The sequence below is a fragment of the Furipterus horrens genome, unplaced genomic scaffold (genome assembly GCF_987537825.1).
Source record: "Furipterus horrens unplaced genomic scaffold, mFurHor1.1.pri manual_scaffold_9, whole genome shotgun sequence".
NCBI lineage: Eukaryota > Metazoa > Chordata > Mammalia > Chiroptera > Furipteridae > Furipterus > Furipterus horrens.
Window position 1 is genome coordinate 10,034,406 of NW_028327179.1, and position 16,489 is coordinate 10,050,894.

General features: G+C 49.2%; 1 protein-coding gene across 1 annotated transcript in view; it reads left to right on the plus strand.

Moving 5' to 3' along the window:
* Window positions 1-15,243, plus strand: part of SCRN1 (secernin 1) — a 50,824-nt gene extending 35,581 nt beyond the window's left edge. Inside the window, exons 6-8 of the mRNA XM_090287062.1 lie at window positions 628-793; window positions 9,711-9,891; window positions 12,205-15,243. Coding sequence (XP_090143188.1) covers window positions 628-793; window positions 9,711-9,891; window positions 12,205-12,363 — 506 coding nt within the window. The 3' untranslated portion in view covers window positions 12,364-15,243. The remainder of the gene's footprint in view (window positions 1-627; window positions 794-9,710; window positions 9,892-12,204) is intronic.
* Window positions 15,244-16,489: the final 1,246 nt, after the last annotated feature.

Here is a 16,489-nt window from a genome sequence, read left to right on the forward strand (position 1 = left end):
CTATAATGACTGACTGTTCTACATACCTCTCTGTGCACACTTTCCACTGCAGAGAGGCCATTCTCTAGACACAGTAAAGATTCCAACCAGCAAGGGTGTGTGGGCAAGCTTGCTTGGTGGACTGTGAGGGGGTGGCATATACCTTCTTAGGGTGTCATTCTCTGGTGTTAACTGTGCTGGTTGGCGTATTGCTAAGTGCTGGAGCAAAGAGATGCGGAAATAATATGGCTTAAAGAAATGGAAGTATATTTCTCTCCCACGGTATAGTCTAGATGTACTTGGATAGCCCAGGGCTGGTAGGTTACCCTGCTCAACACACGACTTCCATCTGCTGCCACCTGCCAGCCAGCACGAAGGGAGGAAAGGACAGTGAAGGGCAAGCATCCCTTTTAATGGATGTGACAAGGAAGTTATACACATCATTTCCACTCGTCTCCCATTGGTCAGGATTTGTCCCATGGCCACATCTAGCCACCAGGGAAGCTGGAAATGCAGTCTGTAGTTAGGCAGTTATGTTCCCAGCTATAATCTCGGGAATTCTATTACAGAAAAAAGGAAAAGGAAAGAATGGCTTTTGGTCAGCAGCCTGCCACAGTTACATCTCCCCTGACCTCTGTCTCTTTACAGAAAGCATCACAGTGCAGACTATGATTGACATCTTACGGGACAAAGCCAGCGGCGTCTGTACAGACTCAGAGTCTTTCCTCACCACAGCCAGTGCAGTGTCCGTCCTGCCTCAGAGCAGAAGCTCACCGTGCATCCACTATTTCACTGGGACCCCCGACCCTTCCAGGTTTGTCTTGAGACGCAGTCATGTAAGCAGAAAGCACGTGCTCTCCCTGGAAGCTCATCCAACAAGTGTACACTAGGTTCCTGCACTGGCTTTTGTACAGTCAAGTCGTATTGCTTAGTCGGCCCCAGTGGGGCCAGTGCAGCACAGAGAGCTCAGATTAAGGGGTGTTCTTGGCTTTAGTCACATAGCGTTCATCATAATCATGGAATCCAGTTGTTTTAAATTCAGCAAACGCATATTGAGTATCTGTCATGGGCCAGGCATTGTGATGTATGTGAGGGATGCAAAGCCAAACAAGACACAATGAGATAGAGAGATTACAGGAATGCCCAAGACTTATCAAAATGACCACTGCCTATGAGTTAGAGGACTGAGTGATCCAGTGGCAAAGCAGACGGAAGTGACTTCAAGTGCACTGGCCCATATTTTAGACGCTGTATTTTAAGGGGGTGCTTTCTGCCCATGAACTTCAGCAGAAGTATTGCCCAGTGGTTACGAATGCAGCCTCTAGAATAAACTGCCAGGATTTTGAATTCTACCTCAGTCTCTCAGTAGCTGGATCAGTGATTTAACATCTTTAATCTTGCGTTTCTATACTGTACAATGGGGATGATACTAGTCCCTACTCTTATGTGCTGGTTGGCTCTCTTTATTTTATTTTATTACAGTTTACATTCAATATTATTTTTCTGTTAGTTTCAGGTGTGGGCCTCATATTTTAAATGATTGCCAATATCAGTAGATACTTCTAGCAGGACCTGACTATTAAGTGTGGTATAAGCTATTCTTAGTTTTTCATTCACTCATTTATTGATTTAATTAGTACTTACTAAGCACCTGCAGTGTACCATATCCAAGTCTTTTTGGGTGCTGGAGACCACATGTGTACAAGGTAAGAGGTGGCACAAAGGAGATGACCAAGAAGAACTCTTTCCAGAGGAAGAAACACTTGAGTGCTGGGCATTGTCAGAAGAGTAGGAGTTAGTTAGGGACAAAAACCAGGAAAGACATTCTGGGTAGGAGAAACAGCACGTGCAAACACTTGGAGGCACGAAAGCTTGTCTCCGCGTGCTGGTGACTCATCAGCCTCTTTCCGAACACACGCTGCTGGCCTGCGGGGGTCCGCGTGGGCAGTGGAGGCATCTGGAATACTCTGCCAAGGTATCGGACCTTGTTCTTTAGGGAACAGCAGCCTGCGAAGAAGTGGGCTGATCTGAATGAAGGACGGCTGCAGCAGCGCCCCATCTCCTGGTGTCAGACACCTGCTCTTCCGGGGCTTAGAAGACAGGTCTTTGTGATCTCAGGACAGTAAGTTAAAGGACGTTCTTTCTTAGGCTGAAGGACGTGGCCTCATACAATTAGAGAAACAGTTTGGGAAATAACCTTCAGATATTTAAAATCTAAAATGTCGAGTAACCTTAAAAGGCAAATTATTCATGGGCAACGCTAATTAGAAAGGCCTTAAAGATGAGGAAGAGCTCTCTGGACAGCATTCATCTTTATCTGCTGTGGTTGAATGATCTGTTTCCTGCTGTGACTGCACAGCTGGCATAGATTATTTTCCCGGTCAACATTTCAATATTTCTCTGTAATTGGCCATGTTCAACGTTTTGTATTTTGTTAGCAGGAAGCATAACTACTGACTCTTGGGTTTTTCGGTAGTAAAATGAGGGACATTCTCGTTGGCTTCTGTTCATGCTTAAAACATGAGAAGTGCTTTGAGGAAATAATGTCAGAGCAGTGCACTTGCAGAAGCTTATGATCAAAGAGCAAGACTGCTTGGTTGGTCCCTCCCAGGTAATGCTGGAAACGAAAGGACGTGATCTGACCATTGTCCGGTCTGCTCCGGCACGTCTCCGCCCTCTGCTCGCTGTATCTATTATAGATCCTTTTCTTGAAACAATTTCCTCACATTCTCTTTTCTCTTTCCTTCCCTCCCTTATTTTCCTCCCCCACCTCCTAGCAAGTACCAGATACTATGTAAATTTGAGAGTCAAAAGGAGGTGCAAAAGTTGAAGTTCAGGAGCTAGAGGGAGATGCAAAAGGCCTTGGATTAATTTGTCAGAGAGGTAAATTGCATCTTATCATATTTTGTTGCATCGGCGGGTGCCCCGTCATCTCTGTAGTGATGCTGATTGGCTTCTGTGCACGGGTTCTCGCCTTTGGAGGCCACTTCCCAGTTGGAAGCCAGTGCTTGTTTCAGCTTCACTGATGTGAAGAATCGGAGAGGGAGAGGGTAGAGAGGTCCCTTTGCATCTGGAGACTGTAAAATTCAGAGTCCTGCAGTGCACTGGAGCCAGTGAGAGCTGATTATGGGCATCTTTCCCGACTCTGTGCTCGGTGATGTCACATCGGTAGCCTGGAATGGGCCACAGGGGGCGTGTTTACACCGCAGAAATTGGCAGACACCATTGAACCAGGACTCTGGGAAAACACACTTACTCAACATACAGGGTGGATAACCCAAGAAGGGGAGAGAACTTAAGCATTTTCCATTTTAAATATTAGAAGATTATTTTCCAACCTATTTCCCTAATAGCATTGGGCTGTGTACCTCAGCCTGTGAAACATAAAATAGGAAAACAGTTCTAAGAATATAGGGCATTTGATGTACTTTAACTTATTGGCAAAGAGCTGGGGAGGTACAAGGGACATGGTGTGTGCATGCGTGTGTGTGTGTGTGTGTCTGTGTGTGTGGTTTCCTTCTCCCAGTGCACCAAACTTGAGAGGCTACGTTGGATCAGCTGAGACTGTCTCATATGTTTAATTCAGATGTTAGGGACAAGCGGCACTTTTCATGATTGGAGATGACATTATGGGCCTCAGACACCATAGCTGTGCAGACAGAGCCTGCACAGACATATGCCAGATGCAAAATAGCCATCCCCCCACCCCAATTTCAATCCAAATTCTTCCAGTACCATCTTCCTCCTCTCTCCTATCCCACATTTTTGAGTTTTCAAAACCTTCCCAGAGCATCTGGATCCAGCCCTGAGTTGTCCCATGCCCCAAAAGTACTACTTCTAAATGGAAACATCCTTCACCGCCCTTCACTGATGGCTCTGCATGCAGCTGTGACTTAGGCTAAGTGATGGGAGTAACTCGCAGTGAAGCTGGAATGACCAGAGGTGAATGGAGGGGCGCCTACAGAGGAGAGAAACTAGTTATTCTAGATTCTTTCCAGATTGGCTCTAAATTCAGCATATTCATCCCTGTATGCTGCCCCTGTCTGGGCCAGACACCCCTCAGGGGATCTGCAGGGCCCTCCAGGGCAGGGACAAGCCTGGCGGAAGAGCCTTCCGGGGGAGTTACTGCACCTTCAGTAAGAACAAAGTCACCTTTGAAGTTGGAAGTGTTGGCTGAGATTAAAATTCCAAATGCCAAAGCTCAAAAAACATTTTCGTTTTCTGCAGTAGGACAAGGTGTATATAAACAAACCAATAGGATTGATATAATGGTGAGAGGTAGTGGGGAAAAAACTGACCTTGGCTTTAGATTTAGCTCTTGATCTGCCACTCACTGGGAACATGCTTTTGGACAAAGCTCTTAGCTTCTGTGAGCCTCAGTCACCTCATCTGCAAAATGGGACGGAAGTTTTTGCCCTGCCTTGTTCATTGCTGTAACCCTGAGTACCTGGAATAGTTTCTGGTACTCAGCACTCAACATGTATTCACTGAATGAATAGAAGAATGAGTGAAGGGGTGACTGAGTGAATGAGTGAATGGGGTGCTATGGAAATTGAATGCAGGCACTTCCAAGATTAGGATGCACTGTAAGATGGTAGTGATTTTCATGACGATTTTGTTTTCCTTCTAAATGAGGAAACAAATGAGAGGACCACAGATTTTTTTTACACTGGCTTGGTGCACCCATCACAAAATTTTATTTTTTTATTTTTATTTTTATTTTTTTTCAGATTTAATGTGTTTTATTGATTAAAATATTACATTTGTGCCAATTTCCCTTCCCTCTGCTCCCCTCCACCCGGTGGCCCCCCTCCCTCCAGTTGTCCCCCCCTTTTAGATTATGTCCATTAGTTGTGCATACAGTTCCTCCCAACCTCTCTCCGTCTATTCCATTCCCTCCTACCTTGATCCCCAATTCCTATATCATCTCCCTCCCTTTCCCCATTCCCCCTCCCTGTTGACCTCCCCCCAATATGCTTCCCGTACCCACAGTTCCTTTTCCACTCTCGTTGCCTGTTTAGTTTGCCTTTGTTTCATCTCCTTAGCTTCTGTTTTTTAAACCAGTCCCTTTAACATCTCATATAACAGTGGTTTGGATCTAATGAACTCTTTCAGTTTTATTTTGTCCTGGAAACACTTTCTCTGTCCTTCTATTCTGAATGACAATTTCGCTGGATAGAGTATTCGTGGTTGTAGGTTTTGGATTTTCATTACTTTGAATATTTCTTGCCAGTCCCTTCTTGCCTGTAGGGTTTCCCTTGAGAAGTCAGCTGATAGTCTAATTGGGGCCCCTTTGTACATAATTCTTTTCTTCTCTCTTGCTGCTTTTAAGATTCTCTCTTTATCTTTAATTTTTGACATTTTGATTATAATGTGTCTTGGAGTGGTTCTCCCTGGGTCCAGTCTCTTGGGAACTCTCCTTGCTTCCTGGACCTGCAAGTCTATTCCCTTCCCCAATTCTGGGAAGTTCTCCTTTATTATATTTTCACTCAATTTTTCAAGTTCTAGTTCATCTTCCTCATTCTCTGGCAAACCAATGATTTTTATGTTGGGCCTTTTATAGCTGTCCCAGAGGTTTCTGATCCTCTCATTGTTGCTTCCCATTTCCTCTCGCTGCATTGGTTGACTGCTTGTTCCTTCTCCATATTCCAGTTTGTTGAAATGAACTCTGGATTTTTGTTCCTCACCATCTGTCTCGTATGCGGTTTTGTTCCTTTCGTTATGAAAGTTTTTCGCTTCTTTCTTATCTTTTCCCTGCTCTTTTGTGAATTCTGTAAGCCACCTGATAACAACGGCCCAGAACTGAGCCTCTGACAGGTTTCTTATCTGTTCATCTGTCAGGTTCTCTATCTGCTGCCTGGTGAGCTGTGTCACCGGGATTTCTATAGTTGTCTGCCACATTTTGACAGATGCGTTTTGTTTTCTTGGGCCGGCTGTCGGGGGCAGTGCCTGTGTACTCGTAATGACCCAGCGACCGGCGCCGTTTGGCGTCACAAGTCAGCGACCGGCGCCTGTCTGCGACCTATTTCGCAGCCCTGTGGTGCTTTCTTTCTTTGGGGGCGGGGGTCCAAAATGGATTCACACAGTTATTCAGCTAGGAGACCGGGATCCGTCCTCCCGCCCCCCTGGGCCTCACTGTTCAAGGCGATGCGGTGGCCGCTCTCCCCAGCGCTGGGGTCCCGCACTGCCGGGGGCTTGACTGCTGCAGGTTTCGCCGCCCCGCCCCGCTGTCTCAGGTGCGACCGCAAACAGCTTTGCCCTCTTTAACTCTTACCTGCCCGAATGGCACCGCTGGTTTATAACTTCATATGTTGGGCTTCCGTGTAGTTTTATTTTCTGGAATTTCTAGTTATCCTTTGTTTTGAAGTAGTTGTATTCCTCTCTAGTTGTAGAGGGAGACTTAGCGTGTCCGTCTAAGCCTCCATCTTGGCCAGAAGTCCCCCCATCACAAAATTTTAGGGGGAAAAAGACAGATAGGGCAAAGATGTCTCCAGGTAGAACGTGTTTCTTGCCTGTGGCTCAAAGTGCCACCCACGGCTAAAATCCTGCAGGCGTGAGACAGACTTGGAAGCCCACGTGGTGCTTCCTGCCTCAGACTTGATGCCTTGGCCCTTAGATTTGTCTCAGTGACAGCTGACAGTTAGTGACATCGTTTCCTTTGGTGTTGCTGATGCCGCCTTTGTTCCATCGTCCTTCGCCGGGGGCCCTTTAGAGCAGCTCAGCTGCCTTTAAACCCCCTCACTGGCGAGCGTGGGCGCTGCCCTTCACCATTGGGAGCATTGTCCGCTTTCACGCCTGTCTTCTTGTATTCATGTCGCAACACACCACGGAGGGGCTGAGTGATCAGGCTGAATCCCCAGTGAGGGGACTTCTCTGAAGGTCGGTCTGAGGGGCCGCCCTGAGGACAGCAGAGTGAGCCTGCGGGAGCCCTCCGAGTTGTGTTCCGCATCAGCACCATCCCAGGATGCTCTGGGGTGCCCCACAGGCGTGATGAATGTGCCCTGCCCTGGGGCAGGTACTGGGGGGCACTGCTCAGAACTAGAGGGCAGTTTCAGCCTCGCCTCTAGCTGGATATGGGACCTTGGTCAAGTCATTTCCTTTCCCTGGGCCATTAATTGGCCTCCATTTAATCAAGTGGCATTTAAGAAGCTACCACCTGAGGTGTATGTGTGGGGAAATGCCAGAGAGTCTCCTCACCTATTTGGATTTTTAATATGGTTTCCTATTAGGACTGACAAGACATCAGAAAGTTTGGGATCCACTGAGTTGTCCTCGTTATCCTTTCTTGGATATGTGAACACATGCAAAGCCTAAACTATTGATAATTCCCAGGTTCTGCTTTAAGTAAATATTAGTGTTATTGTAATTTATTACCTGAAGTCATTTTTATCTACTCAATCTAAAACAATATTCCTTTAACCACTTGGCAAATCTATACTTCATGTTTTTAGTGGCCGAGGATGCTGACTTCCTTATAGACTTCAGAAAAAAAATCCTTGGAGAGCTTTGGAATATTACGGGAACGTTATCATATTTATAATTTATATTCAAAAATGAACCTGACAGATGGGAGGGATAAACATATGGTAGCTCTAGTCTTAGACAAGCCACCAGACACTTGTACTGATGTTAAGCTAACCTCCACATTCCAGTGTGCGTGGAGTGAGTTTGAAGTCTCATGAAATGCAATATTTTGATCTTTTACTGTGTGGTCATCCTATCTATTGGATGCAGAAGACCACGAACTTCCTGGGGTCAGAGTCACAAGTTCACAGGCTGTACAACTTAGAAAGAGAAGTACAGCAGTCCCTCTCTATATTGTGGTTCACTTACCACGGCCTCACTGTATCGCGGGATTTTTAAAAATATTACATTTAATTATTTATCGTGGATTTTTCGCTATATCGCGGTATTTTGCGGTACTGGACAGTAAATACTAAAATAAATGTAAGGTTCCTACTTCGTGAATTTTCACCTGTTGCGGGGGGTCTAGAACGTAATACCCGCAATAAGTGAGGGATCACTGTAACACAGTCGGTTTAGAAGCTGGGAGGGACCTTTGGGATCATTTTGGTCCAGATGAGAGAGAGAGGAGGGAAATGGTGGCCCACATTTGGTTAGGGGTGGAGAGGGGACACAGCCCCCCACGCTGAGTCCCAGCTCAGCCCAGTGGTGCTGCCAGGCTGTGCCCTGGGCCCCCCCGCCTCACCCGCCTCACCCGCCGTGCTAAGGTTCTCCCCACGGGGCCAGTGTCTCAGAGCGGTTCCCAGACACACAGTAAGTAAGGCCCTGAGGTTTCAGAAATAAAATAACAAGTTTCCCCTTGTTATTCCATGCAGGCTTTGGAGGGGTAGAGAAGAGAGGCGCAGTGCAGGGGGTAGTGGGGTGCTGCCACAGATGTGAGCATCCTCCATGCTCCGGGGCAGGTGGGAAAGGGGAGGACTCCCCCAAGGGGTCTCCTCATCAGCCTTGTTGGACTCTGCAGTCCCCTGGACCGACCGGTGGCAGAGCTCTCACCCAACCCTGCCAGGTCTGAGCCTTGGAGGCCTTGGCCCTGACCCTGATTGCCCTGCAAAGTCCCTGGGGCCGAGAAGGTGTGAGCTGTGCAGGCTCTGGGCACCCCCCAGCAGCCCCAGGCCCGGCCTCCCACTAGAGGTCCAGGCTGGCCAAGAAGGCTGCAGATAAATGTCCTCCGGCAGGGACCCTGCGTGCTGCAGGCCCTGCTGGGAGCAGCTGTGTGGTCACAGGACAGAGGGGCCCACAGGCACTTTTTTTTTCCTGACGTTTCCCTGCTGAACTCTCCCCATCCCCCCCCCCACTTCCCCTCCCTCTCCATTGGCCTCTTTCCATGAACCCTCAAAAGGCAGCCCTTTCGCAGCATCAACCAAACGACCCACGGCAGAGTGCCATGCCAAGTACAAAATTGCTTTAGACACTTGAAAATTTTGCAAGAATTCCTTTCACGCTCAGCAGTCCTCCATGCAACGGTCCGTAGAAGGGCAAAGGTCTGCTCTGTCTTCAGGGGGCTGCAGGAGGTGGCAGCCTGTGTTCCCTCTGTGGGAGAGTAGCTCCCCCAGGTCCTGGGGTGGGCAGGTCCTGGGGAGCGCATGGCTGTGGCCTGCATGCCTTGTGCTCCCCAGCCGAGGGGGCTGAGGATGGGCCCCACCTGCTGTGTGTGTTGCGTCACCTGCAGAGCGCAGCTGAGCACCTGGCACCCAGCCTTTGCCAGCACCGCCCACTGTACCAGCCGGGGCGCAGAGGTCTCACTGCTTTTAATGCTCAATTAAATTACCCTGAGCCCCATGGGGGGGCCTCAGGGAACTCACCTAACAGGTCACTGTCCTCTGGCGGGGGAGGGGGGGAGCGGCTCAGGAGTCCCTAGGGGTCCTTGTTAACATGCAGGTTCTGATTCAGCAGGAACCATTGCGCCCTTTCTTGTTGGCCTTACTTTGCATAACTGAAGGGGGCCTCTCCAGGGGTCTCCCCAGAGCAAAGCAGGTCCGTTTAGAGGTCTTCTCACTGTGAATAGAGGAAATTGCAGCCTGTGAGGGGCAGTTCAGTTTCACTAAAATATTTACTGAAACATGCCCTGTGCCTCTTCTGCATGCACCCATCCACCACCTCCCACCCACCCATTGTGAACTGGCTCAGGAAGTGTTTGCTGAGGAATGGACAGCTTCTGGGTGTCAGCAAGTCCCAGGCTGGCTGCAGCCCCTCTCCTTTCTCTCCAGGTCCGTATTCAAGCCTTTCATCTTTGTTGATGATGTAAAACTTGTCCCCAAAGTCCAGTCGCCCTGTTTCGGGGATGATGACCCTGCCAAAAAGGAGCCTCGGTTCCAGGAGAAACCAGACCGTCGGCATGAACTGTACAAGGCCCACGAGTGGGCACGTGCGGTCATCGCGAGTGGCCAGGTGAGTCTGGGGGGCGGGCCCGGGGAGGGTGGCCAGGCCCGCGGGAAGGGAGCCGGGAGATCGGTGACCACGCTCCCATTTTCTCAAAACCCAGTCTCCCAAGGCCCTTCTCAGAATGTGGGGGTTAGTTTTCCCACCCAGTCTCTTGACAGAAACCAAATGAAACAAAGCCTATACTTGGGATATTGTTCTAGAGCCCGGTGGGCTAAGAACAGCCCTCTTTCATTCCCGTTTACCTAGGAGTTACAGAAATGTCCAGTTCCAGTAGGGACAGCCGCTTTTCTGCTTTTTGCAATTTTTTGTATACTGTCGGGGGTACAAAGTTGTATGTGATGGCAACACTTTAAAGATGCTGTTTTAAAAATACTGATTCTTCCACCCTGGCTGGTGTGGAGCTTTGTGCCATAACCAAAAGGGTTTGGGTTTGATTCCTGGTCCTGGCAGGTATGGGAGGCAACCAGTTGGTGTTTCTCTCTTTCCCTCCCTCTCTCCCTTTCTCTCTCTAAAAGCAAGGAAAAATAAAATGTCCTTGGGTGAGGATTAAAAAAAAAAAAATCCAAAAAACTGAAGAGCCAATTCTTCAAAGAAGTTCTGGAAATGGATGGGGTTGCATAACACTGTGAATATACTTAATGCCACTGCCCAGTACATTAAAAATGGTCCAAGTGGTAGATTTTATGACAATAAAAGAGCGCTTTCAAGCCTCCAGTTAAAAAGAAGTTATTCTTCAAAGCGCAAATCCCCTGCCCCAGCCAACACTTTGGTGCATAAAGTTACAAGCCTTCAGTTCAAACAAGACAGTCCTGCAGCAGCCCCCCACAGTGACGGACATTCATAGAAGCCGCAGCTTGTATTCTGGGGAAAGGAGGAGGAAGGACCATGGTGGTTAGATGCTCACCTGCTCCCCAGGCATTTGTTCAGCAGCTTGGAAGAGGCCCAGCTACTCCTGCACAAAAGGACACCTTTTAGGTAAACCGGTGCCTGCCCCTGTGTGGAGCGGGTGAGCACCGGGGACTGTGGCAATGGGGTGAAAACGTAGGGTGACACCAATATCAACCTGAGCGGGTTCAGAAAGCACCTCTGAGAAGGGCAGGCTCACTTGTCATAGGACTCGCACTTCCACGCCACAGCCGTGACCATTCTGACATGTGAAACGTGCATGCTTGTTTTACATCTGTCTGCCCTGCCAGACCTTTCCCTGGAGCCATGAATCCGCTCTGAGTTCCATCTGGGGCACCTCATGTGGGCTCCTGCCAGTACACATTGACTAGGTGGGTGACAGGAAGCCCTGGGGAGAAATGGCACTTTCTGGTGCACGGTTTTGTGACTATCAGGCAGGGGTAGGAAGGGCTGTGTGTGCTGAGCTCTTCTATGCAGAATTTCAAACAGATGAGACTGATGAGATAGGGTGGGCTTTGCAGTTTAGAAATGATCATTGGTTTGAGTCAAGGACAGGTGGTGACAGCAGCTTCTCCCTTCCGGGACTCACTGGGCAAATGATGGCTTTTCACTGTCACCCCACTTAGAAGAAGAGATCTCCTCGCCTTAGAAATAAAGGACAGTGGCACCTTGGTACTCGTCGTTAATTTGTTCGGGAACTCTTGCCGAGTGCCGAAACCGACAAGTACCGAGCAAGTGATGTGTGATGAGACACTTTTTTCTCGTCAAAATGCAACGAGTACAGGGTTTGGCGAGTTATGAAGCCGATAAGTACTGAGTAGGACTGTAAACCAGATTCTTTCATTGATCCACTTACTCATTCAACAAACATGTATTGGGAGTGCCTATGATGTCCCAGGCATTGGAGCATAGAGCTAAGCCCAGTTCTCGGTCCCCAGGAGCTCAGGATTGAATGGGGACACAGGCAAGTAGACAAAGCTTCACTAGACAGGAGGAGGGCCACCATGGCAGAAGGAAAGACCCCGGAATGGGGGGCAGCCCTGAGCAAAGGCTCTCAAAGAGGCCCAAAGCTGGATGCAGGTTGACCAGGCCCTGGGAGCCAGGACGTGGGCCTGTGCAGTGGGGGAAGGAGTATCATGGGTTGGTGGAATGCGGCCGATTCAGTCTGGCTGAAGAGTCGGGATGTGGCAAGAGGTAACCAAGTCAGAGCCTTGTATGACACAACGGGCCTTCTTGGACTGTCACTCAGGAGCGTATGCTGAACGGGGTGGGCAGCTGTGTAAGTACATTGGCCTTCTGGAAGGATCCCTGTGGCATTTGTGTGGGAAACATTGACTGGGGTGGGTGGCCCCCCCAGGAGGCTTTTAGTGTCCCTTGCAATGACCCCCCTCCCCCACTGTTGTCCTTCCTCAGGAGCAAGGCCGCACGCTGAGGGAGACCATGCTGGAGCTGGAGAAGCAGGGCCTCGAAGCAATGGAAGAAATCCTGGCCAGCTCTGCGCCCCCGGACCCTGCCGAGGTGGGGGACCTTTTCTATGACTGTGTGGACACGGAGCTCAAGTTCTTTAAGTGAAGTAAGCGCTCCCTTCCCCCTTCTTATTTAAAATTTCCCACCTTACTTAATTACCAGCCAGACAAACCGCTCTCCTGTTTGAGGAAAATGAGAAAGTCCTGCTGCGGTCGCCTTTTCTGAAGTTAAACCGAACTGTGAACTTATGTCCTGCCTGGAATCTCAAAACGTCCCCTCTGCTCTGTGGTCCCCCCTTCCTCTGCGTTGTGACATGTAGCCCCTGTACTTGCTGTTTGACTGTAGGACTAATCGTGGATTTTTAGCTGCTATCGTTGTATTTCAGTGACCAAGGACACATGAGCCTTTTCGGGGGAGGATGAGAGGTCCCGGGTCCTTGAAAGGCCGGCTCCACAGGGCTGAGTTTGTGGGAACGTAAAATCCTTTGATGTCTTACTCTTTCTCTCAGTAACAATTTCTTTTTTGTCAACAAGAGGCAATTCTTTGCCTGGCGCAGGGTCTTGTGTGTGCACTCCAGGGAGCAGCTTCCTGGCCTCCCTTCACTCGAGTGCAGGTCCTAGTGCAGAATGTCTCCCGATGAGTCTTCCGAGGGACACAACCACTGGGGAGGAATAAAGGGGTCCTGTCCAGTCCCCTCTCCATCCTGGTGCCCGTGATCCTCAAGAACCCGTCCTGTGTGCCGTGGACACACACACTGTGTCCACGTGCGGGAGAGCTGGTCTCCGTGCCAGCTGGAACCTGCCCACTTCAGGGAGTCAGAGGCAGCCATGCCTGTGACCGTCCTCAGTCACCCAAAGGCACAAGGCTCACTCTGCTCAGCAGGACACCTGCCTCGTGGCGAGGCCTCCTGTAGAAATGATTCCGGGCCTGGTTACTGCCGTCTAGTTTAGGATTAATTAAATGGCCCTGTGGCACATTGCCACCTCACAGAGCTCTGGAGCTCTTGGTTAATGAGGGAAGGAAGAAGAGAAACGTTGGACTCTTTCGAGTCAAGTTAAAGTAGCTGGAATCTGAGCAGCCACACCATTAATCTCAGCAGAGACTTTAATTAAACTGATTGGTTTCCAATGTCACGTCTGCATGAAGGATTTGGCTTACCACTGGAGCAGAGAGAAACGCGCGAGGGAGACCAGATGGGCTCAGCACTGGGAACACCGAGGGCAAAAAGGCGACAGATGGATGTAGGAGCATTTCGCTCCAGAGTGACAGGCCAGCCCCGACCCTTCCTGCCCAGCCTGTGATTTCTCACAAATATGCACAGGGAGCAGCTGGCTTTCCCTGGTCCTTCCCTTTGTCCCTCCTGCACTGCGTGCTCCCGTGGCTACCTTTGGACAGGTGCCTGGATTAAGCAGGTAGTGGGGGGTGGGCTCCCCTCCAGCCACTGAAACTCTCAGCCGCTTTTGGAATGGAAAGGGGCGGGGACGAGGAATGGAAGCGTGTGCTAACATACCACCTCTTGAGAGACAGCAGCTTCATGACTCCCAGTGACTCCTCCTGAGAAGCACTGTGTCAGAGGCCGTGGGGCCTGGCAGGGACGCGGGTCCCCCATGCGGAGGTGGACCCTGAGGGTCACAGGTTGTACCGGAACAAATCTTTTCCCTACCAACTCCCCTTTAAGAGCGTAGGCCTGAGGGCACCATGAGCTTTCTGCCGGGTGGTGTCCTCAGTTCCATATGGAAAGTGACTACAGGTGGTGAGAACACAAAGACCACAGCAGGCATTCGTGGCGGCTTGTGGCCGCTCAGACTCCTGTCCTGGTTTGGGCTTTCACTATGATTAACTTAGGGTCTCCTCCTAGGCGGGGCTGCCGTGCTAAGAGTGTCTGTCCACAGCTGCTAAGGGGGAGGGGTGGGGTTACAGAATGACGTAGGCACCTCATCCCCTCCTAGCCCACCTGCAGAGTGGCTATTTAAAACAAGATGATGCAGAAATCCGCTCTAAAATTTCACAACGAGGTCTCACCTCCACCTATTATGGGAATGTTTCATCAGACCTGACATGTCTGTGATACCCAAGGTGAGAATCTAGTGAGAATAAATTACACAGAGGCCTGCTTTCATTATTATGGGCTAAACGTCACGGGTAACCCAGCCGGCCTTATTGTGCAGCGGGAAACACAATGGCTGCTTCTGTTAGAAGACATTGACCTTAGCCCAGCGCTTCAGAGAAGGGCCAACCCTAACTGAGAGTTGTCTGGCCTAAAGCTGTGCGTTACCATTGTGATGCCCCGGTGTGACCACTAGAGGGCGCAGCAGCCTGGCCGAAGTTAAACGGGGCTGGGCTGCTTCCAGCAGACAGACAGGTGGTCTGCGTCCCCACCCACCAGGACCAGTGGACAGATTCTTTGTCCGTCGGGATGCGTGGGGAAGGACAAGGAGAGAGCAAAGAGCCTGCTGATGCGGCCGTACCCATTTCTAGTGACTCATCTGCTTATACCAACAGCTTGAAATACGCTGTTGGATTTGAGCAGGCTGTTTATAAACGTTCCGAACAGACTCTGCTTTTGAAAAATGCTTATCATTACATGGATAATTTCTTGACCAGGGACTGCTTTTCTTTTCTTTCTTTCTTTAAAAAGATTTTATTTATTTATTTTTAGAGAGAGGGGAAAGGAAGAAGAAAGAGGGAGAAAAACATCAATTGATTGCCTCTCACATATCCCCAGCCGAGGACCTGGCCCGCAACCCAGGCTTGTGCCCTGGCTGGGAATCAAACCAGCGACCTTTTAGTTCGCAGGCCGGTGGCACTCAGTCCACTGAGCCACACCAGACAGGGCCAGGGAGTGCTGTTCTAAAGGCAATAATGGAGAAAATGAATATTCAGGATGACTATGAAAATAACGTTTAAAGGTCATAACGTTTAAAGGCCAGTGTGTAAATAGCTTCCTAAAGTACCGTTTGCGTGTCCCTTAAGACCTGGGGGGAGGTGGTTGTGCCATGCATGCTTTGTGCAGAAAGAAGACATGGCCATAAAGGATAGACTGTCTCCCCCACTCCCGCACCCCATAACCAAGCCTAAGCTAGTTAACCTTATCTAGTAGAAGGGATTTACCATAGAGGAAGATGGCCCTTGGACTCTAAGGGAGGGGGAGGGGCAAAGGCTGCAGGAAAAGTAAGTGAACAAAGCAGTAGTGCTCTTTCATTCTTGTGGTTTGGAGCTTTAGGTAGAATAAGGATGTACTTGAAGTTATGGGGATTTTTTAGTGCCCAATAACAAGACACAGTGTGATTATTGGAAAGTCTTTCTTACAAGCTAAGCTACCTATTAGATATTAGCAGTGAGGTTCCTTCATTATTGAATGGATTATTGGGTATAAAAACTAATGGTCAACCAGGCACACTACTTCGCTCCCTAACTGATGTCGTCCCGCACTGGTACAGGTGTGACACAGCTGGGTCTGGCCCAGCAGGGAAGCCAGGTGGGACCAATGTGCTTGTTATGAAACCACTACCTGCAGTCATTTACAGGGAAGGTGTTCAGCTGAGCTCTCAGCTTTAGGAAGGAGGCACATGGAGGAAGGGGGAGGGGAACCCACCCAGTGGGCCATTCTTGTATAAAGGGAGGAGTGGCAGGTCCCAGGCACACGCTGTCCCAGAACTCCCTTGTGCTTCCCTATACCTGTGGCATTTCATTCCTTAGGGCTCCGAGTCCCAGCTCTTTTCCTGTGGTTTGTGTCAAATGCGCTTTATCTGATTGACTTCAAACATCCCAAAATGTCACATGCAGATTTCTTGTGGGAGTGAGTAAGGACATGTTAGCAATCATGTTGTGAGAAGTCAAACCTGTGAGCTGGAAAATGCTATTGGCAGGGGATAACACAAGAAAATCTTTGTTTTGTGCAATGGAAGCTGACTGTGTAGTCTTAACAGCCTTTTGTACAAATGTCTACAAAGCAGATAACTTCCCCATCCAGTGCTTGCCCTTGGAATTGTCTCTAAATACATCAAACATACAATAAAAAAAAAGTACTGACATGAATATCCGGTGGCCTCTTATGTCTTGTGTGCCATGAGCAAATGTGAGCATCAGTCACAACATAGAAGAGGTGTGGAAGGGCATATATTTTTCTGACTTGAGTCTTCAGAAAACCCAATCAGTTCAGCAGCTTCCCCCCTTTTGTACCATTCTGTGGATAAATTTACTCTTTAAAAGTAAATACAAAACCACAATG